At 39.5% G+C, this 26,108-nt stretch overlaps 1 protein-coding gene across 2 annotated transcripts in view; it reads left to right on the top strand.

Annotated features, from left to right (window-relative positions):
• Window positions 1–1,305: 1,305 nt before the first annotated feature.
• The window catches only part of ATP13A3 (ATPase 13A3), a 51,593-nt gene continuing 26,790 nt past the window's right edge, over window positions 1,306–26,108 (top strand). For both annotated transcript variants that reach the window (XM_039722358.1, XM_039722357.1), the window contains exons 1-5: window positions 1,306–1,359; window positions 20,640–20,733; window positions 22,413–22,586; window positions 23,077–23,247; window positions 23,539–23,609. In XM_039722358.1, the coding sequence (XP_039578292.1) occupies window positions 1,322–1,359; window positions 20,640–20,733; window positions 22,413–22,586; window positions 23,077–23,247; window positions 23,539–23,609 (548 nt within the window). In that variant the 5' untranslated portion in view covers window positions 1,306–1,321. The remainder of the gene's footprint in view (window positions 1,360–20,639; window positions 20,734–22,412; window positions 22,587–23,076; window positions 23,248–23,538; window positions 23,610–26,108) is intronic.

Raw genomic sequence — 26,108 nt, 5'->3', positions numbered from 1 at the left:
CGGGGCCCGGGGCGCGTGGCCGGCGTGTCGCGGCCGCGCTGCCCGGACACGTGCGGCGCTGGCCCAGGGGCCGGGCCGCCCCCGCCTTGCCCCGGGGCCAGCCCGGCACTCGGGCAGCTCTCCCGGGCCGCTTCCTCCTCCTCCTCCCAGCCCGGCTCTGCCCGCGGTCCCGGTTACCGAGCCGCGCGCGTTCGGGCTGTCGGGCACACGTCAGCGGTTCTGCAGTGGCGGGGCCGGGGGAATGCCGCTGATCGCTCCGAAGAGAAACTTTGGCAGCCCGAGATGAGGACTCAGTGCTTCTCATCCTTTTTTCAGCGCATGAGTCAGTGCGTGCTGGTGCTGCTGTTGACAAAGGCTGTAGAGCGCTTTTCCATCAGCTGGGCTGTGGAGCCGGGATCTCGCACTGCGAGCACCTCTGACAGGAGGCCTGTTTGAGCCTGGTCACGGGGCCGGGGGAATGCCGCTGATCGCTCCGAAGAGAAACTTTGGCAGCCCGAGATGAGGACTCAGTGCTTCTCATCCTTTTTTCAGCGCATGAGTCAGTGCGTGCTGGTGCTGCTGTTGACAAAGGCTGTAGAGCGCTTTTCCATCAGCTGGGCTGTGGAGCCGGGATCTCGCACTGCGAGCACCTCTGACAGCCACTGCGACATCCCGGACAGGAGGCCTGTTTGAGCCTGGTCAGAGGACTCAGTGCTTCTCATCCTTTTTTCAGCGCATGAGTCAGTGCGTGCTGCTGCTGCTGACAAAGGCTGTAGAGCGCTTTCTCAGCTGGGCTGTGGAGCCGCCGGGATCTCGCACTGCGAGCACCTCTGACAGCCACTGCGACATCCCGGACAGGAGGCCTGTTTGAGCCTGGTCAGGATAAACGGCTCCTAGGTGAATTAAACACTGAGAACCGTAACAGGGTTCATACTGAAAGTTAAGATAAACTCGAGTGTCTGCAGTATTGGCTCTGAAAGCTTGCTGCTGCCATCAGTGCTCTGCCTTGCCTGCTGGGATCAGTGTATCCCTGCAGGTGCTGTGGTTGGAAGAGACTTTTGGAGCCCTTCAGGAAGCTGAGATAGCACAGCCTCCAGCAGCGGGAGATGGGTAACTCTGAACTGTTCCAACATGAGTGCTGATGGTTGTCTGGCCACGTTGGCTGGCTGCTTCCTCCTCTGAGGGTGCTGAGTTAGAATTTGTTAATGTGTTTTCTTTGCACTGTGCACTCACTGCAATTGTATGGTGTTTTCTTAGCAGGGGCAATCAAGATTATGTTTCATTTAGCCTATTCATTACTCTGACTGGTTTTTTTTTTTGTTGTAGGTGACTCAGCTGTTGTATGTATGAGATTTGTCCACACACTGGCTCTTCAGACAGGTTAGCAATATTTTTCAGCCATCAGCTCCATCATGTTTGAAAGAATTGCTACTTTTACCTTTTCTTAAAATTTTGTACAATGCTGTTACATCCTGTAGAATATTGATTTTCTTGGTCTTGTGAGAAACAGCTTTTTTGGCATTATTTAAATTTACTCTGTGGTGTAAGTGTGGTCCTCATAAGTTTAATGTCCCTGTATCAGTGTCATGAGTGACAGCAGTGTATCTTTATTACATGTATACTGAGGAAATGTTTGTCTTGGTATTTGGCATGACACTGATGGCTGCATACTGCTGCTTTTGTTAGCTGCTTTTTCTCGTTGGCTAATTACAAGTACAGTTTCACAAAGTTTAAAGAAAACATACTGTGTAAACTTTGAGCTGTGCAATTGACTTGGAAATTGATTGGTACTGATCTAACCTTCCTGACTTCTAAGAAACATATCATTAACATGATTTAGTGAAACAAAAAGGTCATCTATTGTTGGTGTGGTCACCTGTGGGAAAGAACGCTGGCTTCTGGCTACATTGAGTGTTCCAGTGTGAGCACCTAGGTCAGCTGTGAAAAACTGATGTTCCAAGGTTGTCAGTTTTCAAAGTGCTTCAGAAAATAAGTAAGAGGGACCTTTTTGTTTGGATTTGGCCAAGGCTGGCTGTCTGTGACACAAGGAGGTGTGAGCAGTGAAAGGGGTCTGAGCAGTTCTGAGACTCCAGCAGAGCTGCTGGACAGCAGCTGCTGTGTTCCCAAACACCTCCCAGGAGCAGTGGGGCTGTTCCAGGCTCTGCTTGGTGCCTTCCTGGAGTGCTGTCTAGACTTTGAGCTTGTTTTGCTCTCCCCACTTACATTTTTTGTTAGTTGTCTTCTAGGATCAGGCATCTGTTCCTGTATCTGTTTCTCATTTCTTTCTAGTCTGTGGAGGACCTCATGGCATTGGTAGGCACTAATTCATCCCTAACCTGGGGAGAGGGGGGTGAAAGTTCCCAGCTCCTGGCCAGGAAGCTCTCAGTGCCTGCAGGGGAGCGTGGGGGCTGCCTGGCAGGAAGGGAAGTTGCATCATGATGTCTGAGTGATTGAGAAACTTTGTGATTCAGTCCTCTTCTGCTGCTGTGCCATGTGAAAGGCATGGTGCATCAGACCAGCTATTTTACTGTGTTCCTAATCAATTATTTAAAAAGAAGGAAATAAATTTCTGTTGACATGGAACCCTAAGATTATATTTTCTCATCTGCCTTGAGGAGGTACTGTCCTACTGTTTTTTGTGTGGAGTGTAAAACAGCCAACAGGACATTGATTTTCTGTGGGATGAAGAAAAATTCCATTTATTCTGTGGAAGTAAAATACCTTTATGTTGTTAAAGCCAGGTCCAAGTGGAGTGTCCAGGTCATAGAGGAAATCAGTAGTAGAACTGGGAACTGACATGGAAAGGTCAGGTTTTCATCAAGCATTTTGACCATTGCACCCTTGTTCCTTTTTCTGGAAACATGCAGATAGCATTTGCTTTATTTCTGTAAATAACAGAAATCTGCAGCAGGGGATTACTTTGACTTAGCTTGTCCAAGGCCTGTTGTAGAAATTATTATTACTTCTGTTGTGCTAAATGTCTCTATTGAGTGCTGTGCTTAAGCATCTTCAACTGCAGACCAGGGAGCATGGTTGTAACACCTTCCTTATTTACTGTCTGTGTGGTAGACACAGGATGGATGCCAGCATCATAAAGTCACCCCAGGACAGAACCTGATGGTAGCTGGCATGGAGAGAAGATGTGTCATTCCTTTATTGCCTTGTGAAACTAAGTCCTTTTGTTAAATCTTCTAAAACTCTTGAGTTTTGGAAATGAGAAAAAAAGGGTTTCCTTGCATTTAATTTACTCAGTGCCCAAACCTTGTCAATGTAGGGTGAACATAAGTGTTCTGCCATTTGTGTTCAGGCTCATCTCTGAATGTCTGCAAGAATTGCCTTGGAGAACAGAGCTTGCTTGTATTCAAATGCAGTTTTTTTTGGGCAGGGATTACTGGTCTCTACAGGGTGACATCTACTATGGTCAAACCTGCTTTGGTTCTGGAGTTGTGTTGCTGTGAAGATGAGTAGGTTTTGTGGACTTGCAGTGGCAAAAAAACTGCCAGAATTCTGACTAGTGCTTGGATATGGTTATTGTTAGCATGAGAAAGTTTATACAAGACAAATCCTAGTTCAAAAATCCTAATTTTACAAGGAAACATTGAAAAAAAAATCTTTTAAGTAACAGTAATGCTAAAATGTTTCCCTTTCACTGTTACACAATGAGCTAAAAATAGTTTTCATTCATAAAAAAGCTGCTTCCTTTGTTAAATAATCTGCATAGCAGAGAACAAAAGTTCATTTTGTAGTAAACTGTAGCTGTATTATAGCTCCAAGTCTGACACCTTTATTCCTGATTGAAATAAGACTGTAAACTTTAAATTTTAGTAGCTGAAAAGCAGGCTTAAATACAATAGAATGGGTGATACTCAGTCTCTGTTCAGTAGCTATGGATGTGATCTGCATAGAAAGCTGAAGTCCTGTGCCTTGCAGCTCCTTTTCTAAAATGTATAATTTCTGCACCATCTTCATGGAGTGCTGTGCAGGGGATGGGATTGGGAAGGGGTCTCCCTGGCTGTGGAATCATGCTGATTGCTCTGAAGTCGTGCAGTGTCAATCACATCCATAATCCTACCAAATTTAGCAGAATTAGCTGCCTTTGCATTCATACAGCTCTTTGGATATGGTAGTGGAACTGGTAGCAAGTCCATTACTTTTTAGTTGGATTGAGATTTTTTATGTGGTATTTAAGACTAAAAGATCATCCTTCAAAATCAAAATACACGACTCTTTTTTTTTTGACCTTTAGCAAAGTTATATGGCAGTGATATTTTCAGTTTAGAGGGTACATGCAGTAACATAAATGGCAGCTCCTTCAGATTTTGTTCTAGCTTAGATGTCAAAATGAAAGGTGATAAATGGCAATGGCTGTGAAATTACAGCTGATTCTTTTAAAGGATAAGAGAACAGTGTAATGAGAAGGCTTTTGAGAAACAGTAGTAAGAGCAGCTTAACTGGATTGAGATGCAATGAGAACATATATGTAGAATGTGAACTTGAGTCATGTTGTGAAGAAGATTTTCATCACCCTACCAAATTTAGCATAATTAGCTGCCTTTGCATTCATACAGCTCTTTGGATGTGGTAGTGGAACTGGTAGCAAGTCCATTACTTTTTAGTTGGATTGAGATTTTTTATGTGGTATTTAAGACTAAAAGATCATCCTTCAAAATCAAAATACACAACTTTTTTTTTTGACCTTTAGCAAAGTTATATGGCAGTGATATTTTCAGTTTAGAGGGTACATGCAGTAACATAAATGGCAGCTCCTTCAGATTTTGTTCTAGCTTAGATGTCAAAATGAAAGGTGATAAATGGCAATGGCTGTGAAATTACAGCTGATTCTTTTAAAGGATAGGAGAACAGTGTAATGAGAAGGCTTTTGAGAAACAGTAGTAAGAGCAGCTTAACTGGATTGAGATGCAATGAGAACATATATGTAGAATGTGAACTAGAGTCATGTTGTGAAGAAGATATGAAAAAGACAAGTAGGGGCAGATATCACAAAGGCTACAGTGCACATGGAGTGCCACGTAGCAAGAGACATAAAAGTCAGCTGCCTGTAAAAGTAGTAGGAAGATTGGGAAACGTAGTAGGGAAGTAGTAGATTGGGAAGTAGCAGTAGGAAGATTGGGAAATGCCTCACTTGGTTTGGTAGGGAGTGCATGTGTCTGCAGAAGGTGCAGAACATCTGAAGGGCTTAGTGCCTGTTTTGCTTGTCTTTCACATGGTGTCATGCAGGTGCTTAACCTTAGAATATTTTTGACAAGGTAGTATTTTACACTACAGCATACTTCCACTAGATGTTTCTGTGTCAACTGGCCCCGATAAGTTTCATTGTACGATTCTTAAAACTCAAAAATATTACCTAGAACTACTCAGAAGTTCTAGAAGAGTGGCAAAGGATGAGTCTTCAATCAGTTACAAAGGAGAAGAGCTCAGGGAGATGAGTTACACTCTGACAGTTCAGTTTGTCCCAGTTCTTCCCATCATTTGAGATTAATAAGCAAACATTCTATTTTCAAGTGCTTGGAAGATACAGCAGCATGAACTGATTTGTGGGAAAAGTAATTGTGTCTGAAGTCTTGATACCTTTTTACTGCAGAGCAGAAGGCTCAATGGCTATAGCAGAAGCTGTGGAGGTTTAGTCTCCTGAACTGATTGATTTAAAAAGGTTTTCCTCATTTTAATGGCCTCATAAGTAAATGGATGCATGATCTGGGGGTAGATGATCCTGTCTGGAGAACTATAATTAACAATTTGGTGTTAAAATGAGAAGTTATGTTGAAGGATTCTGTCCTGGGTCCTGGCCTTTAATAAAATATTAGTCAGCTGGCTGATTAAATGTGCTTAGTAAATTCTCAGGGACTGTGTTGGAGGACATGATGAGAGTTCAAAATAACCTGAAAAAGTAGCACAACATTCAGTAGGGACAAATGCAGGTGCTGCACATAGGCAGGAATTGCCAGCTGTTGAAATGCAGGGTGAGAAATAACTGGTTAGCTACTAGAAAAAGGACCTGGGGGTGTACTGGATCACAAGTTGAACATGAGTCAGTGTCATGCTGTTTTGCAGAAAAGGCAAATATCTTACTGGGGTGTTTAAACAGCAGTATTGTCTGAGAGACGTAAAGTTTAAATCCATTGGCTTTATTTGCTGTTGATGTACAGTCTGTGCAGACAGCATCTGTTTTGGGTGCCAAGATTCAAGAGGAATTTGGACCACTTGGAAGGAGTTCAGAGTAGAGAAATGAGAGTAATCAGAGTTCGAGGAAACAACTTCATAGATGTGGAAGAAAATCCAAGCTATTTTGGCAAGAGATGAGGAGTTTAGGGAGAATGTAAGAGATTTCAAGTATTTAAAGGATTTGTAAGAAGGAAATGATATTTTCAGTGGCCATGATGGGCAGATTGAAGTGGGATTAACTTTCATCACAGAAAACACCAATTAAGTTTTCAACATTTTTCACAGTTCATGTAGAACTTTAAGAAGTCTTTACTTGTGGCTATGAAGAACAAGTTTGTGTGTTTAGAAAGAATGGTATATGGTTTAGGTTGGAGAATAGACTAAACTCACTATTAATGCCCCTTTAATCTCATTTTGTAAGATTCTAGTTTTGGTTGATGTTAAGTTTGAGCCAGTGAGGGAGAAATAGACGGGATTCTTTTTGTCAATCTCTTTGTTGTATCATGTGGGTGTAGATCTTGTACAGGTTCAAATGGTTAGAGCTGTGGTGCTTGGTTGGTTTGGAAACATACAGTGTTCTGGATTACTTTCTTGCCCTGCATGCTGCCTCCTGCAAATAGAACAAGGTTTCTTGTGCTGTCAGGATGTTCTAAACCGCCATGGCTGAGGTACTGCATGTTAGCAATGTCTGTGTGAGTTAAACCTAGCAGGGCACAGATGAATTTCCATCCATTCAAGTAGTCTTGGTAGCTTTCAGATTACTGCTTTAGCTTCAGGTGATAATCTTATAACGTTTCTCATCCGGAGCTACAAAGGTCCACCTTTGCCTTTGAGGATCTCTTTGCAGTTCCCACACTGAGGTATATTCACCACTGTGGGGATCCTCATAAGTGAGGACAGACCCATTGCAAAGTGGAAAGTCCAACCGTGGGTGTAGCCAGGCTATTTTATATATCATTGCTTTTATGCACTATTATCATCACTTTTGATTGTCTGCAATCAAAACAAAGGATCCAGCTAATCCCTCCAGTTCAGCAATTGATTTGTAATGTAACTGCAATGTGTGAAAGCACTTCAATTAATCCTATGCATTTTGCTGCCATATCACGTCTCCAAATCATAGAAGAAAAGTGCAGTTACCCTCATGAGCTCTGCCCTTAAGATCTGCTATGGAGTTTCACATCAACAATAGCAAGAGCTTATTTTCTGGAGGCTGCATTTAGTGCAGCAGTAGATAGCAGCAGCTGAAAGGTCAATGACAGGGATAATAGCTGGCCTCCAGTGGGAAGATTGTACAGTTGAGTTGCATTACCTGCCTGACTTTACCTTTGCCCTGTAATACTATTTATTGAACTGTTTAACTTTTGGGTACAGGTTCATTTCCTGAGAAGTCCTGTTACGGTTGGCTAGAGATATTTTTCTCTGAGCAGAGGGGTAACTTTTCTTACCTCTGTTTCTCAAACAGGGGGTCTATTTTTATCATACAGGCATGGAGGGTTCTTAACATATCTGCTGTTGTCGCTAAGTTGTGAAAGCTTGATCCAATGTCCAGTGAATTCAAAGGGTTGCTCCACTGGCTTGAGTGGTCTTTGGCTGAGGGTGCTGCTGTCTGAAAGTGGTGCTTCTGTCATTAGAGCAGTACTCCAGATCTGACAAGCCAGCAAAAAGTTCTTTTCAGACCAACTGGTAATTCAAATGGAAACATAAAAGGGCTGTCAAATGTGCAGTCTTGCAGAGTACATTCTTTAGATTAACCCTATATTCAGCTCATCCATTTAGTGAGGACCTCAAAACCTTAAGTAGTGCTTTGAGAGAGGGTCCTGACATTATTTTCCTGCATCATAGCCATACTTTATTGCTAGAGGCAGCCTGCTGAGCCTTAATACTGGCAATACTGAAGACTTGTGTTGTAAGGGGTAATGGTGTTGAGTCCAGTTCAGACAGCCAGACTTTGAATGCCAGTAGGGTATGGATGAAACACAGTTTCTGCTGTGCTACAGTTGTGCTGTTGTGTTGGCCTTCAACTGCTTGGATGAGATCAGCCTGTGGTGAAGGGCATGTATCTGGAGCAGAGGCAGATGTCATGTGTCTGAGTGAACTGGAGCACTTGGAAAACCATTGTTGTGCAGTCTAGATTGGTTGAAAGTTTACTTGTGCTCCTAACTTCTTAATTTTCCTTAGTTCATCTACAGATTTGAATTTTTGATACAAATATAATTTCTGTTTTTTAATGAACTTGTTTTCTCCAGCAGAAATAACTTTAGTAATGAACAGGCAAAAATAAGAAGACACAAATTTCACCACACAAATTGCATGCCTTTTGTAGGGTGAGAGCACAATGGAAAATAACTTAGTCGTGTCAGCCTGACAGAGTTCTTACTCAGTAGTGTGCAGATGGAGTTGTCCTCATAGCACTCTTCATTCTCCTACCCTTTCCATTACCCAGCAAAATCCCTTCCCCATAGTAATACAGGTTTTTTAAGTAGGGAGACTGTTGGCATAGTTGCATTCTGAGCATGTATTATGGAGGACTTTTATTCTTAAGCTGGTGCTGGTGTGCTGGTAGCATTTGTAACCCCCGTTCTTAGCCTGTGGTCATTTCAGAAGTGACTGTTGGGTGTGTTCAGTAGTGGCTGTCTCTGCTGGAGATGCTGTTCCACATCGGTCCATTGCTGGAACAGGTCATAGAAGTCCTTGGCTCTGGTTTCAGAGCAGAGTATTTTGAGTTAGTGTAGTCTGCACCTTGCATTTGGAACAAAAAGTCTCAGTTTCCTGCTTGCTGTCATCTTCTGCTGGCATAAATGTCAGTGAAGAAATAGTATCTTAAATGCCAGAATTGTCTGTGTAGCTGAAGTCTGATAACCCTTGTAGTACCATTGGTGGGTGTGGTAGCAGGACTCAGGCAGCCTTAGAGTCAAGTCAGTAGTGCTGGTTGATGAGGTATTGTCAACAGAAGAATGTATTGGGTTGGCAGTATTTTGGTGTGCACTCTCAGAAAATACTTCTTGTTGGCCTAGCTTAATGGAAGTAGTTCACCTTTTGTAAAGCTCACTTACTTTGGAGACTAATTTTTGGTAGTGCAGACATTGCGCTATACCCAGACGGTTTGCTAAGTTTGTAGGGCAATATTTTATGGAGAATTATCTGTGTGGTGCTCTATCCTCCCATTTTACCTTTGCAGGATTCCTGAAGAGTGTGTTTTATATCTGTGTGTCCCTCTATGAGAGAACATCCTCATTCTTTAGTAACCAAAGAACATTCTTTTGGTTATTGGTTTTTGCTAGGTTAGCGTTTTTCAATTTTGAAAGTATGGTAGTACATACAGCTGTGAAAAAGACCTTGGTACCTATAACGTCAGCATGAAAGTTAGTAAAAGTGTAGTAACTGGTGGTTGATTCCTTTCTTAATGTCCCATAGAAATAAGGTAATGTTCAGAGCTTCAGTGTTTTTCAAAACATTTTGATTATTTTGCTTATATTCAGATGAAGCAATTGTTTGGCAGTTTGCTTTTCCTAATGCTGTAGGCAAGGAGAAACTAAAGTGCATGTTCATAAAGCTAATAGAGTGAGGGTCAAAATAATAAGGGCAAAATGAATCCTCTGAATTCAGGAGTTCTTTGCAGGATGATGGCAAGCTTAAAACATGCCACAAAATAATTTAAAAAAAACCCAGAAAAAATCCACTTAGTAATAAGTAAGATGATAGAGTATTTGGCTCATAAAACTCTTGAACTACAAGTCCCTGGGACTGGAGATCGTTTACTGGGGAGCATCATTATGTGACTCTCTCTGTGCTGTCTCCCTGACTGCAGGGGAAATGCACGTTTGATCTGACCTTTCTGGCCCATTGTTTTGTTGCTCTATTTGCCTTCAGCCCAGCTCTCTGCTCTTCCATGCCACTGATACAAAGAGTATGGAGTAAAAGCTACTTGGGCATTTAGTGTAAGTGAAATTGTGGCAGTCCTCATTGGTACTTTAGGAAGCTGACCTCTGTTTTCACCTAACATTTATGAAAAAGCAAAGCTGAAGGGGAAAGCTAGGTCAAGCATCTGGACTAGAGCTATCTGGGAAGAGGCTGTTCCTGAATATTTGGCTAGACAGTGGTGATATTTCAGATAGTGAGGTCAGTGCTTGAGGAAAAAGCACTCCTTGATACACTTAATGTACTTGAAATATTTCAGTCTTGCTTTTCAGGAAACTTTCCTCCTCACAGGGGAGAAGATGGATACAGTTACACCTCTTAAAACTGTTACAAAAATGTTTATATCTAGGAAAGAAAGAGAAGTTCTAGAAAAGGTATTTCTAACAGTGATAACAATGTTGCTCTAGACAAGATGTGTTGTGGCAGAATTTCTCCTTTAAGGTAAGTGTGCAGGATAAAAGTTAACGATAAATGGACTGATAAGCAAAAGCTATTACTTATGGGAGAAGCAAGATTCAAGACCTTTGCTGATGGTCATTAGGACTGAGAAGATTGCAGCAGTTGAAGGGATATCCCTTGTCAGATTTTTGCAGTCTGTTTCCATTATACAGGAGATGTCTCCCACTGCTGATGCTATGGAAATCATTCCCAAGGGGCACAGAAGCACTGAATAGTGCCATTTAAACAGAGCTATTTAAGGCAATGATGAAATGTATTGTAATTTAATTTCATGGATTGTAGAAGTCCTTCTCTGAAATACAACTGTTTACTAGATATCTGAAGCTCTTCTGGGTTTGTGGGACTGTTCTGAATGACTGGAACATAGTAGCTAGGTGGATGTGGGCCAGGGTTTACATTACAGGCATGGAGTTAAATGTTAGAGTCCTGTATGTCTGTTCTTTTCTTGTCTTTGTCAAACTTCTTTTCGTGGAAACAGAGAGTGCAACTTTTCCCCCTTGATTTTTTTGTCTTGCCTCATTTGGTAGTTCTGAGAATAAATTAATAATTTTCAGGAGTTAAGCTGTCAGGTTCTATGAATTCCTGTGCATAAAATTTGTCCTGTACAGCAGTTCAGTCTTGGAATTGAACTTGTTTGCAGATTTTTGTGTTGATTATTTCAGTTACTGCAATTTGAGATCAAAAGAAATAAATTGTCATATGTGACGTCTTAAGTTGAATTTATACAGTCTTTTAATATTAATATTTAGTGTTGTTATATGATACCTTTCAGTAAACAGTAGAACCCTCTGGTTTAATGTATAGATTTTCTTACAGAATATATTTTTAGAAATTAGTACAATTTGGTGTATAATTAGTAAAATCTGTTATTCAGGAATATACTCTTGTGTGCTTTAGTAGTTACATAGTTGAACTTCAGAATATCTTAACTTTTGCATTTTGACTTCAGGAAACTGGAGAAATACTGCTGCTTTGTCTGAGAATGCTTTGCTGAAAGCAGTGAAAGGTACTAAGTCATAATTAGGATGGGAAAGGAAGATGTGAAAGCCAATTGCTTGCTTATGAGGAGCATGACTGCTGTAGTCATAGCTGTGTGCCACTATGTGTGCTTCTGAGGAAACAAATTAAATGTTTAAACTTTAGAGGAAAGTTCATCTCTTGTGATTGGTCTAGTTGTGCTTGATGATCTCCTTGCAGACGAAGAGAAATTTGATTCAAATGTTCTTATGTTAACCTCAAAAATATTTTCCAAGAATTTAAGAGGAAGAGGAAAAAAAGTCATTGCCTCCTTTTATTGAGCATCCATACTACAAAAGCAAATATATCCCAGGAAGCAGATACTCTACATTGCACAATAAGGCGGCAGCCACACAGGAAAGGTTGGGCTCTTGGCACAGCCCCTAAGGGGAAATGCTTCCTTGAAAGGACCCATTGTTGCTGGGTCTGGGTCTTCAGACTCCCAGTTCTCCACTGGAATGGCTGCAAGTCTCTTGGTGCTGGCATGGGGCATCTTTGCCATCCCCATTATCTAACCAGAATAGTCTTGGTTATTTAATCACATAGAAGGGCTGAGTAAAGTTCACACCTCGTGTGAGAAAGGAACGTTTCTTTGGAAGCAGCCTCAGTGCTCAGCTTGAGAGCTCATGCTGGGTGTAATGGCGCCATGCCTTGCCCAAGATACTTGGAACAGTTTAACTTTCTCTTCCAAGAACAAACAAAACATAGTCTGTGAATTCTAACCCAAATGTCTGGTATACTCTTCCAAGAGACAAAAGAATTAATAAGCATCCAAAGTAAATGTATGCTTTGTTGGATTCCCTGACTGTGGGACAGGTCTTTCCCTCATGGCAGTTAGGTAAGAGATCCAGAAATCTGAAAGGAAATGGTAAAGACTCTGTTTCTGTGAGAGAGAGTGGGAACAAGCTTTGGGTGATTGTGATTTTTGGTGCTTGGTTTTCAGTTTAAAATTTTCGTTAATGTGAATAGCTGCTGCTCGAAGTACCATAAATGAGATAGTGGGAAGGTTAGGTGGTAAAATGCTTGACTAATTGTCCTTGAGATGACCAACAGCTTTCCTAAATTCTCTTCAACATATCTTCAACTTCTTCACTGCTGCTATATTAATAACAAATTTCTAAGTGGTCTGAAAGTAATGATCTGAAGACCAGTTAGAAAGTAAGTTTTGAGTGTAGTATTGGCTATAGTACTTTGTTATCATGATGAATTGACATAGTGAGTTTATTGTTAGATGTAGAATTATCTTTCCTCAATGTAGCCTGTACTCTACTATAAACATTGCAATTGCTCTTACAGCCTGCAAAAAGTATACTTTACAAAGAATACACTCTACAAATGTAAATACAATTTTGGTTTGGGGATTGTTGGATACAATGGTCTTCCTTAAGCCTAAACACAGAAACAAAAGCTTGTATTATAACAGAAAGCCTAAGATGGGAAGTGATAAAATAGGTATTGAGTGGAGGGCTTTGTTAAAATTTAGCTCGTGTACTTGTAAAATTTCCATGTATTCATTAAACTATTATGTCATTCTTATTGTTAGAGCTTGGTTAGTTGACTAAAGTGTTAAGCTTTGTTTGTGGTACAAATTATAGCCTTAACTCCTTTCAAAATACAGTTGAAGGATTTTTGATCTGCTATCGTTATTTTAGTTTGTATGTCTTACCCGAGCATCTGTTGTGCATTATGTGGATAAGTTAGTGTTTAAGGGCTCAGCTGCAAGGTACTGGAGAGCTGTAAATGCATCAGCTCCCATTTCTGTAAGGTGCATTTCTTAGGGTGAGGCTGCCTCTCAAGCAGAGCATCTCTTGTGTTTATAAACCACATACGTGTAAAAATACAAATATGTTCAAATAATACTGAAAGCTTTACAGGTGCATTATGTGTGTAAGCTCATGGTAATGCACATTGAAGTAAAAGTCATAACCTTTTGGTTTTTACTGTCACAAAAGTGGGATAGCCCCAGGCCTTCTGGCTAAGTCATGTATCACCTGTAAAGGGACCTCTTTGAGTTTCTGGGTGGTCTTTGAGTGACATGGGTTTTATGTTTTGGGGACAGGCAAAGAGGCTTTTGATGTCAGCCTTGCGAGGTGGTGTGAGACGTCTCTGGCATTGTGCTGCTGCTCAGACATGATCCTTGCAAGTCCAGGGTGTAGCAAAACCTGTCTGGCACACACCATGGCTCTGGTCCTGGGTACCTGCAGCAGTGAAGCAGAATCAGAGAAGCAAAAATGTGGAGTGCAGGCATACCTGTGTACAGAAGCTCCTTGGAGACTGAGAATCCAAAGAGAACAACTCAGGAACTCTTTCCTTAAAGGATGTACAGAGACTAATGGTGAATCCTGATCACAGGCTCTTTGGTGACAAGATGTCATGAGGTGCATTTTAGCAGGACTTTCTTTGAGCTGTTTGAATAGATTTCAAGATTTTTAATAGCAAATGTATTAAAGTGGTTCTTTCATTCTCAGTGGCTGCAGAATCTGCCTGTCTTGTTTCAAAAGCTGCCAGTGGAGAAGTTTTAGGAAATAATACGTTATTTTTATAGATGCTAAAGTAGGATATCTTATGTAAAAGAGAAGTACTGGAACGTAAATACAGGACTTATGTCCAAGACACTGTGGGCAGAAATTTTGATTCCATCCCTTGCAAGCTGGAAATGTTGTGTCCAAATTTGCTTTTTTGGTGATTGATTTTTAGCATGTGCAGCATATTATGAAATATGTTTTGAGAAGAATGTGCTTGTAAGTATTTTATAATTTTTTTTCTTAGCCTTGTGTCAAGGAAAATATTTATTTCCTTGTGTCAAGGAAAATTAACTGCCATCCCTTTCTCCTAATGGTCAGCTGTCACCCAGGCTGAGTTTTCATCTTTCCTAAGAAGTCAGACGTATTTTCAGATGGAATATTTTCTTAGAAGATTCATTCATTCCTCTTCCTGGCCCATTACAGCTCTTCTAGTTTGAGTGTTTCTTCAGTTTTAATTTCATTACTGCCAGTATGCAGAGATTGAGAATTAGCTGGTGTTTTGGGTATGTGTAGCAATTCTTTTACCACCATTTTGGGGCCATTGCATGAATCCCAAAAACTTTCACTGTAATATTTGCAAGAAATGGAAATCAGTTTGGTAACTGATCTCAGTGTGTGGGAATCTCATGGTACTGTAACAAGAATAAGCCCTAGTGGTAAACATTGCCTTTGTACCCTCTGTTCTCTTGTAGGATTGATTTCTTCTTGGGGTAAATTGTTGAAAATATGGCTCTAAAGTGCAGAAATTTTGAATTTCTGAGTGACTAAAAAATTTTGGCTTTCAAGTTGCAAAAAAAACCCAAAAAACAACCCACTTTTTTTCCCCCTGTGTTTTGGCAGCTAGTTGGGATACAGTTGGAGATGATGACTTTCAAGGTGTTTTTAATTCAGAAATATTAAAGGCTTTTTTATGACATCAAGCTATTTAGAAACATAATTTTTAATAACAGAGGTGTAAGGTGGCTCTTAGTGGAGGATGTACTTGTTGTAAATAAGTTCTGAAAGAGGACTTTTAGCCCTTTAGTAGCCTTCTGGACCCAGAAGAGCCTGGTGAGTCGCTTGCTAGGACAGTAGCTGAGATGTCAGGAATGGAAATTGTGTTCGATTGTTTTCTAGACAGGTCAATCAGGGCTTTTTTTGTTAATAATTTTCTTCCTGTATTAGTTTACTTTAATTTATTTATTGAAAGTAATTGCATAGGGTGCTGAGGAAGATTTACTTGTATTAATCTTTGCACAGAGGTGAATTTGAAGTTTGGCCTCTCGTATGTGTCTCTTGTTTCTCCTGCCTGCCTTGCTAAGTCTCTTGGTTTGCCTTTTGTGTTCTTACCAAAGCAGAGCTGGTCGAGCCTTGTACAGAACAGTACCTTGTTTCTGTGATGTTCAGGTAGTGACAAAGTTCACTTTCTAAGCTTTGTAGCACTCAGTCTCTAAAGGTTGTCTGATCTGGTGTGTGTGATTGCTTCATTACACTCTGTGATAAACTGCAGAATGCTGAGAGTGAGAAATGCGTGCATTTCTGACCCGCTGCCTTTAGCTCCTCAAAACGTTGTCTTCACTCACAAGCGCTGTAAATACAAGGAAGGGTTTGGTCAGCAGCATAGATGCTTTTAGCTGGGCAGATAGTATCAGGGCTTGTGCATAGCCCTGCGAGTGTCTGCAGCTCCTGGGGAGGCATTTGTTGTTTGAATAGAAGGAGCTGGCCCGGGCGGCCGATGCCTGGAAGCGCAGCCTCCGCGCCAGCCCGGCCACAGTCTTGCAATTGTTCGGCCACTCTGGAGGGAAGAGGAAAAAAAAAAAAAAGCATTCCAAGCAGTGCCAAATTTTCTTTGATATGTTAATCTTTTGATAACAGTTTGAAAAGCCCTTGGAGACTTTTTTTAGATTTTAGACAAAATAGTTCATTTGTCAGGACTTCCCTTGTAGATAGGGTCTCCGTTATTAAGAGCTGCCTCGCTAACTCATGGTAACAAAAGCAAGTGCAGAGGACAGCTGCTGGACTGCTCGTTGGTAAGAGAAACTATCAGTTATCACTGGACTTCTTACAAAAATCTGAAAAGAATAAAATAGGGAGCATTTAAGATACAAATGTGTAAGTTTACTCACGTATTTTAAGCAGACAGATTATAAGAGCATAAGCAAAATTAGTAACTTGATGATTTTTTATGTGTATCCATACATGGATTTTATTAAAGACTTCAGCTTTAAAAATTATATTTTAATCTGAGAAATCTGGGGTTTAAATTATCCAGTGGTTGCAGGAGATATCAAAAGTTTATTCTTTTGGAGTTGTAATTTGTCCAGACTTTAAAAATTTTCTCTTGAAGCTATGAAACTGCTACTTATATTGAAAAACTGGAAGAATAAACAGACAGCAACAACGTGTGTATTATTTAGTTTTTAAGGATTGTGGAATTGGGAGAAATGCTGAAGGCAACAGAGAGAAGACTGTCTTTGCTTCCCACCCCAAAAATGGAACTCTAAGGGTAAAATTTGCACTGAAGTAGTTTACTAATTATGCCAGCTGTTAGAAAACTGACTTGAGGAAAGGCAGTAGTCCTTTGGAAGTGTGGCTTGCAGAAATCTTCAGGTGTACTGATGGAGACTTGCTCTGGTGCTTTTGGAACAATTTCCTTAATAAATACACCATGACTTCACTTGCACCTCTTATACTGTTGCTACAAATGTTTGTTACTTACAAATATTTTGGTACAATTGCTTGATATCCTAGTTGTTTAGTCAGGATAGATGAACAATTATGGAGTGGTGTAGTAATTGAGAAAAAGTGCAGCATTTTCTTCATTATGAGGGATGCATATAATTTTATGTACACTGCTGTAATTTCTTCAGTGATCCAATTTGTGATTTATTTTAGCTTCAAAATAGTATCAACTTAAATCTGAAGCCGCAGGTGCTGTCCTGTTCACAGCTGCACACTCTTCAGGACAGTAACTAATTGGAAATGCTGTTCAACTTAATTTTTATATACTGTGTTTTGCAGGGTTGCAGATTTAGTGTTTGAGCTTGTGACTCAAATGTATGCTCTTAGAAGTACTTAGAGTTCAGACACTGTTCAGCTGATCTCTAGACCATTTGTTAAATTTATACCTACATTGTTACAAAATGTTACAAGAGATTTTATTATCATTTCAGTGGCAAACCGCCTTTTCTTTTGCAGACCTTTTTGATATTTCCTACTGCTCTGACTCTAGAATATGCTTAGTTATACAATAGCAATGCAATAAGTAAAAATTATGAGTGGAGCGGTAGTAACTTCAGCATTTCTATTGGTTATAAGTCTTCTTTCTTTAGAAGGTTGCTGTTTTCAATTTGTTAAAAGGGGCAGAGGATTTCTTTGCCTATTCACTTGAGGGCCAGAGAGAGGCTGAGTGGCAGCCTGTAATGTGCATCAGAGGCACATTATATTTGGATATCCCCAGGTTCATATTGCTTATTGCAAGTGGATTTCCACCTCACTTAAGTTTGAGTACTAGTAAAATGTCATACTCTCTCACTTGCTCTGGAAAGACCAAGGTTTATATTTAAATCTTTAATTAAAGGTTTAAAGTAGTGAAATGTTTTATTATTATAAAACTTCCATCATATTATAGAAGGAAGGAAGTAAAACTCAGATGCAGATTGCTAAAATCTCTTGTGAGTTGGTAAGGTTTTTTCAGTCTGACCCAGCAGCCTGAAGTCACCCAGGGAGGCAGAACCATGTGGTGATGTTCAGCCCCAGCTTTCAGCAGGGCAGTGGGACACAAACCAAAGAACTTGCCCATTTGAACTCAAGGTGACATGCTTGGGCTGATGGTGTGCCAGAAGAGATATGATATGAGGGGGACTGCAGTTCTTTGTTGTGGAATAGGAATCATTTTCATGACCCATCAATGAAGAAAATATTTCTATAATGCTTTTGAAGTTTAGAGATTTGAATTGGACTTTAATATGGAAAATTACCAGCAGTATGTACCATGTTGAGAATGTGTGTTAGTTGAAGGTTGTTCAGTAAATGAGACTGTATAAAATAATGCAGATGGAGCTAATGATGTGAGTCAGAAATAGCCTCCTAATTCTCCTCATGTATTCCCTGTCTGATTCTACCCAGCTGTTCAAAGAGCTTACTGAATCATAGGAATTATTGCTAGTGCTGAGATTTCTTTCCATACTTCTTCAGACCCACAACTTGATGTTCCTTCCCATTGCCTTAAATGAAGGCAATTGCACTTTCTTCTCACACTGCCGTGGTGTCCCATGAAGTCCCTGTGCTGACATATTGGCCAAATGGAAATCTCAGTTGAGATCCATTGATCTGGAAGCTATTTGCATTTATTTTTCTGCCTGGTGCTTTCCTGTATCAATTTCCTACTTGATATGTCCATCAAGGTTGGAGAGATGCCTGCAGGACCCTTTTTGATGTTACTGTACATCATAGCAGGGAAGTGTGTGCTTGTTTAAGAGCAGACTAGCTCAAGTATGATTAGCCTAATAAATCTTTCCTAGACATGTGAACTCTATTAGGAGTATAATTCTGTAAATACACAGAACATTTTCTGGCTGTATGACTTCTTGATTGAAAATGTGATTTGTGTGGTGTACATAAAGTTGTTTGATGTAATTAATTCAAAGATTGTCCTCAGGAGCTTTCTTAGCAGTCCTTTGTAGATTTAGGACAGATTTTCACTGGTTCTATGTATTATCTACATCTTTCCCAGGATAGAAACCTCCTTAGCTAAGGAAAGTGGCAATTTAAGTGAAAGTGTGGTTTAGAACTTTAATAACTTGTGTTGCTTAATTTCCAAATAAATCTGCAGTAAAATTATAGTGTAGCAATAGAAAATTTTTAGCTTAACAAGTCAAGGGAAGTGTGAGCTGATGTTCCAATCAAAGCAGGCAGTTGTTGCCAAGTTAGCTTCCTTCCATTCAGAACAAAATGCCAGCTGTATCAATTTATGAAGTACTGAGCTTCTCACCTGAGATTCAGCTTTGTGACTCTCCTTTGAGTGTGTTTCTTCTATTAGGACATTATTCAGCAGTGGGAATAGATTTCTGAGGAGATCCAGTTTTGAGTAGTAAAATAAATCTTTCCTCTTGGGTTCCTGCTTCATTTATTGGGTTAAGTGGGAAGGAGGTGGTAGGTGGCAGAAAACACGTGTGGATGTGATGCTGTAGATAAGCTGCAGGAGATGGGAGGAGGGATCCCTCAAAGCTGGCATTGCTGGTGAATGTAAGTGCATGGATCCAGGGGCTGGCTTGGAGAGGACCTGACTTGTAGTCTGCAGATTTGGTTTGTGAAAATATTGGGGAGTTAATGATAGAGAAGTTGGTAGTGATTGTACTTATTTACTTTATTTATTAATAATATGTACTTATTAATAACAGCCTGAAAAAGGACAATTAGAGTAGCTGCTTGTGCTGTGACTTCAGGACTGGTTATAAGCTGTGGTAGTAAGTGCTGTCTTCAGAGAGATTTATGTATATGCAGTGAATAAAATTGAAGGCTGTACCATGTCAGTGCAGAGATTTGTAGTTAATCTATGTGTTGGCAGGTGAGCACTGGCTATTTAGTGACTTTAATTGTGGTAGTTTTTTGTTCCTGTGCATTAATTATAAATTGTGTACAATTAACATGTACGGGGCGTCCAAATGAAGGTTAGGTGCAGTTTTAATTTCAAAAATTTGGCTATTTGACATGGTACTTTTGATTTTTCTTGCTTATGTGATGAGGAAAATTCTGATAAGCCTCACTGTATTTAACCTTTGCTTGTAGCTCTCCCCTTTTGGAGTAGGGATCTGTGTGCACTACATTCATCTTGCAGACAGTGCCATATTTTTTCCATCTTGACTCTTTTCTGATTCTTGAAAATGGTGATCATAATCTCTCCTCAAAGCACCTTTCAAGATTAGCACTGAGAGATTTTGATGCAAATTGAATAGTAGAGCAATTGGAAAGAAGGGGAGATACTGACCAAAAAGGAAAGACTGACCAAAAAGCATGTCTTGATTTAGAAATAGTAAACTGGGGACTAAATGTTTTTAAGCAAGTATTTATTCTGCTCAGATGAGAAGTGTAGATCTCAGGGGTACTGTGCCTTTCCTCTTGAAGGATACCCTGACTTCTGAAAGCTTCTGATTGTAGCTATTCCATATAGAGTGATACAAATGTGTAATATTAACCTACTTTTAAGTTTGTTTGATTTTTTAAAGGAGTAATTGATATTTCCATCATGAAGCTTGTAGAATGTACCAAAAACTGCTTGCTGCATGTAGAATGTAGCCAAGTTAAATTGGTACAAGCTTCTGCCTCCTCTTTTAAAGCCTGATGTTTCTGCAGTATTTCACTTATATTCATCTGATGTTCAATCATAAAGCTTTATAGACTTCCTTGGATAGTTACTTCTAGAAACTAGTAACAGTGAAAACTAAAGATAAATATTAATATTTTGTCAGTGTTATGTTTTATGTACGCACTTACCAAAAGTAACTTGAAACCACCTAAAACTTAGGTGTAAAATCAGTAATGTTGCTTCCATTTTTAATTCTTGTCTTGTTGAAGGTCTTCCATATCTCAAGTCGAGAAGTTCCATATCATACTAAACATGGAGAAAGAAGAAAAGAAATATGTCAATAAAGCAGAGGAAGATGAGATGGTAATGAATTCTGTTAAACTTTTTTTATACAATGAAAGAAATGCATTTTCAGTGCTTTTTGCTTAAAGGCAGCATATTATATTGGGGAGTGGATTGTCTCAATTTAAATCAGTTCAGCAATTTGATAGGATTATCCTTGGCAATATTTTTTGGTATTAAGAAATTAGTCTTGGGGAGGAAAGGTTTTTGTTAAGGTCAGTAGTCCAATAGGTAACACATTTTGGTGCTTTAACATTTCTACTTTTACACATGAAAATGGAAACAAACTGAGTTGTGTTTTGTTTTTTTTTATTATTACCATTAATGCTTCATAATTTGATTCAAAGCTGTAAGTTTTGACAGGAAAGTACAAGCAACTGATCTTTCAATTTCTAGCCCACTTTGGTTTCATAGGGATTTTTCTAGTCCATTTGGTATATATAGGGATTTCTTTTTCCGAAAAAGATATGTTTCTCTGAACTGAAGTTCTTTTCTGTCCTTGTCCACCCTGCTAAGAAAAGCAGTTCTTCACTAGACAGCTCTAATACAGAAAGTAAGCAAATGCATCTTAGAACAGGAGGTGCTTGTGGCCTGTTCACTGAAGTTAATTTTTTTTTTTGAAGAAATAATTTTATTTTCTCCTAAAAAGAAGTATTAACTTCTCTCACCATCTTTCACTCTCCTATTTTTATTGCTGAAGAGTGTTTTCCAGGTAAGAGAGATTGGGCTTTATTTCTGCTTTTTGTCATCAGAGAAGGTGGCAAACCAAACTTTTGAAAAGCCTTTTCTTAGGAAAGGAGTTTAAACAATTTCTAACACTGTTTAATGAAAAGTGAAAAAAACATCCAAGAAGTTCATGTCAGTATGAACAATGGGTGGGACTCAATGGGAAACTTCATTACCCTTTTACAGCAGGAAATATAATCTAATGATGTAATGTGAAACTCAGGAATGTAACACAGTGTCCAGTAAATCACTAAATTATTTTCTGTTCCTGGCTGTCATCAAGTTAACTTGGTGCTTGCACACTGAATACTTGGGAATTTTTTCATGGGAGAAAAATTTTTCTAACTGGTGCAAGTTACGGAACCTTTGACTGTGGTTTGGAGTTGGTAAATCAGCATTTCTTGTTAAATGGCAGGCAAAATAAGCAAAATTCTCTACTAGAAAGTGATGTTTGATATATTTAGGGGCTTTTTTAGAATGTATAAAATTCAGCCTGCAGTAGTGATTCAAAACTGTGAGTGCTAGCTAATCAAATGCTGTGTCATAAAATCAGCATTTGACAAAACCACACACTTCTGCTCTTAAATGTTCAGCTGACTTGTGCTGTGTCATGGTCAAAAGTGTTGTTGTTCACTGAGAGTTAAGGCAGGTTGTGTTGCAATCTCAGTCCTTAGGGAGCAATGCAGAGAGGAGACAGTCTTGCAATGAAATGTTTTATACTGTGTGGATGATCTGCCTCTGTCAGGCTTTTATTGATGTTTATATTTCTGACTAAGCAAAACAGTGTTACTTTTTGCTTCCACTCCACCATGTATTTAGTGTTCCAAATCTTTCCTTCCCCCAGAAAAGCAAAAAAGAGGAAATGGCTTGGAAATTTGATTTGCTTTAAATACTGCACATAATGAAAAATTAATGTCGGCATCCCAGGCACAGTAATTAAGAGAGTCATCATTGCTTGTTTTACTGCCATGCAGGAGATCTATGGCTATGATCTGTGTCGCTGGAAGTTGGTGCTAGTTACTGTGGGAGTGATCTGCTCTGGTGGCTTTCTTCTCCTCCTCCTCTACTGGATGCCCCAGTGGCGTGTGAAAGCCACGTGCAGAAGGACGACGCTTAGGGACTGTGAGGTGGTTCTGCTGAGAACGACTGTAAGTGTGCAGGGGATGTGCAATTCCTTCTGGGTGCTGGAGTACACCCATCCCTGCCCTGCAGTGCAGGCATGACTGTTTACTGCAGTGCAGGATGGTGCTCCTGTGTGTAGCTCCTCTGTGGGGAGGCTGACAGCTGTAGCATAGTCTGTCTTTCAGCTGTAAGAATCAAATACAGGAATGCTGTTGTCGAACAAATACCTTGTTCCTATAAGCTGAAACATGGTTTCCCCTCCCTTGTTCAGCAAAGATACATTTGTTGAAGTTAGGTGTAACTGCTGACTTAAGTGCAAAAATATGCTTTTAGAATTGTGGAAAGAAAGTTATTGTTAAGGTAGCTGATATTAACATGGAGATATGTTCTGTAATTCTGTATGGGCTCTGCTGCTAATCTATGATCTGTGATTTTGCTACAGCTGTTGTAGCAAAATGCTGTAAAATGCTGTTCAGATGCTCTTTCAGCTAACTCACTTTCCCCTGTCTTTTTAAGGATGAATTCAAGATATGGTTTTGTGCAAAGGTTCGCATTATGCCTTCCTTGGGAGCCAGTCCTTTACAGAATCCTAACCCTATTGTGCACAAGGTTTCAAATGGCCATGCTGTTCATTTCTCTGAATCTGCTGCAGAAGAGAATAAAAATGATTCGAGAAAACATTTGCCTGTAAGTAAACTTGTAATACTGTGCAGGCTAATTCTCAAGTACTATTGAGAATAAACACACACGGTACAGTACATGTGAGCTGCTAACTCATTTTTGAGTGGAACAGAAATCTCCTCAATAACCTGTTACTGGAAATTGTGGAAAGCTTGAAAGATTATGTTGAAAGAAAAGTACTCATTTTTCAGTGAAGCTTTTCTAAATTCAGTTTCTGTCACCTCTCAGAATAAAGTCAGTCAGAAGAGAAGTGTTAAGTGGTACCAGTTTGACATCTATGTTTTGTTGCCCTTACAGATTCGTTACTTCACGCATCACAGTGTGAAGTATTTTTGGAATGATTCAGTTCAAAGTTTTGATGTTGTACGGTAAGAATATTTTTTCTTATGTGCTGTGCTTCAAACTGTATTTAAAAAAAATAAAAAAGCATGCCTAAGAACATGCTGAAAATTGGTGTTATTTTCTGACCAGCTCTTTTAGCTCACTGAGTCTTTGTTTTAACCATAGTGAGGGCAGGGAGATTTTAACTCAGTGCAAATTTGGAAGGAAGATTTGTTTAATCTGCCTTTCTCAAATGTGATTTGTGTAGGGTGGCAGGCTGCATGCTTCTGCAGGCTTTTTTGCCTTTTCTTGGAGTGTTACTTGAGAATCAGAGCACCTGTTCATAGACAGTAGTACTTCTATAAACACTCAAACCCTTTGCTTATGATGAAATAACTTACATTTTTTGTGTTGCTGAACTAGACCCAAAAAGAGTATATAGGAAGAAGAGGAATTCACCAAATACCTTTTTTGCTCATGTTTGTGGAGGTCTGTTTCTATGTTTTAGTGCAGTTGAGCTGGATCTGATCCATCTTTTGTTACTCTTTAGTAACAAAAACAGGTCTATTGCACTGATAAAAAATGTCTTTTAGTGGGCAGCACTAGCTTGTGTTGCACTGTATTTTCTTTTGTCCAGCAACACTGTTGCATGATGTTAGGGTTGAAGAAGAAAGTTTTTTTCTTTCTGTGATAAGGCCTTCTCATAATGCCACAAGTTAAATAAGCACAGGCTTCTCTATTTTTGGCAACTGCCCATTAAAACAATAAATTCAGATCACAAATAAAATCTATTTTAAGCTTGAATTAGTGTGTACTGCATTGAACCATCGTGTGGAGATGGATTTTTTTTCCCAAGAAAGTGTGTGCAGATAATATGGAAAGTTATCAACAATGAAAACAATTTTAAGAAATTACTATAGCACAAGCAATTACAAAACTGTGAGCAGTCCTCATCTGAGAGGGTGGAAATGTCTCAGTTCTCAGGAGTAAGTAATTAAAAGCTTTGTATGCATTTTTTGTGTTAAGCCTCCCATGAAATACAGTTGTGCAGGTAGTGACACTCATCATTTTGCATTGCAGGCTCCTGTTTTCATGCCTACAGTGCTCCTAATTTAAACTGTTCAAAGGGAATAGTTCCCACAGATGAGATTAAGAAACTGTACTTGTATGTTAAGAGCAGGTATTGGAAAAAAAAATCATATGACTTCATATGTTTAGAAAAAAATGTTGTTCCTTAGCATTAAAGCAGTGACTTGAAACTTGGCATTTGTGGCTATTTGACTGTGCCTTTTGATGTTCTTGTGATAACTTGGCCAATTTATAAGCCCTGGAAAAATCTCAGATATGCCTGTGAAGTTATGTGAGCATTTATTCAATCACATTCTTGCTGATAAGCCAAACTTTCATTTGTTTGATGTATTAGCCATGACTGAGCCTGGCCACTTGTTTAGTCAGGTACAGTAGCTGAGCTGGACAGGATTATTTAGCTATTGAATAATAAAGAGGAGAAAGAAGTGGATCTGAGACATACTGGATACTGTTAGAGCACTAAGTCACTTTTCCACAAGGTCAGATAAAAATGCCAATTTGTTACAACTTTCCTCTAAAGTGTATGGTCGTCTAGTGAAGTACTAGATACCATGTGCAAAATAATATCTGAGCTTGTGAATGATAAATATTCTGAAATGAGGTCTTGAAAAATTTGTCCTTCTCTAAGATAAGTCTTCTTATTCTGCTCTTCAGTTTATATGTATAAACCAAATAACATGGTAAAGAATCAAGTTAATATTTATAAAGAGACAGTCTGTGAGACAGAGGTCTTTATAGCAAAACCCTTCAAGCAGGCAGAATGTTTGTAGTTGTGATCTAAGCACAAGACTGCATCATGAGGAGCATTCACTTTGGGCTGCTGCTTACGCAAGTACTCAGAGACAGAACAGTTTGATCACATCATGAAAGGTTTAGCACAACACAGGAGGGGGAGCAAATTAAGATTTTTTGGGCAACTAATTCAGTTATGAGAGCTTGAGTTTCATATCATTGTTCTTTTTATATTACCATAATATTAAGATCACTTTTTTAAACACAGGAAATGCAAGTGTAATTGTTCTTGGACTAAGTCAGACTTGGTCACATAGCCAAAGAGGATGCAACTCTGACCTTGGATGTCTGTTTTGCTTTAGCTACTGTCAACTGAATTTCTGAGTGGGTTGATGAGTGCTTTATGTAATAAACTGTGCACATGGGGATTTTAATGCCCTGGGAATTCAGTCTGTAGCAGTAGTGTAAAAAGCAGAGAACACCGTGCTAGAAGCTCTGTCCTTGCATGGACATTGCACACATAGGTATGCATGTTTGCATATAAAGCACTTAAATTTAGGGACCCTCCTTAAATCCACTGTTACATTTCTTTTCCTACAGGAAAAGAAAAGTTGTTGTTGGTAGAGTGGGAGGAAAGACACAGCTATTAACAGAGTTTTGTGTATTTTTAAATCTAAAATAGTATTTTTTAAATCCTTGAACTTAAAAAAGTTTAGAGAAACCTG

The sequence above is a fragment of the Passer montanus genome, unplaced genomic scaffold, assembly GCF_014805655.1.
Source record: "Passer montanus isolate IOZ18808 unplaced genomic scaffold, ASM1480565v1 scaffold48, whole genome shotgun sequence".
NCBI classification, from domain to species: Eukaryota; Metazoa; Chordata; class Aves; order Passeriformes; family Passeridae; genus Passer; species Passer montanus.
The sequence above is the reverse complement of the archived record's forward strand: the minus strand, read 5'-3'. Positions and strand labels throughout refer to the sequence as shown.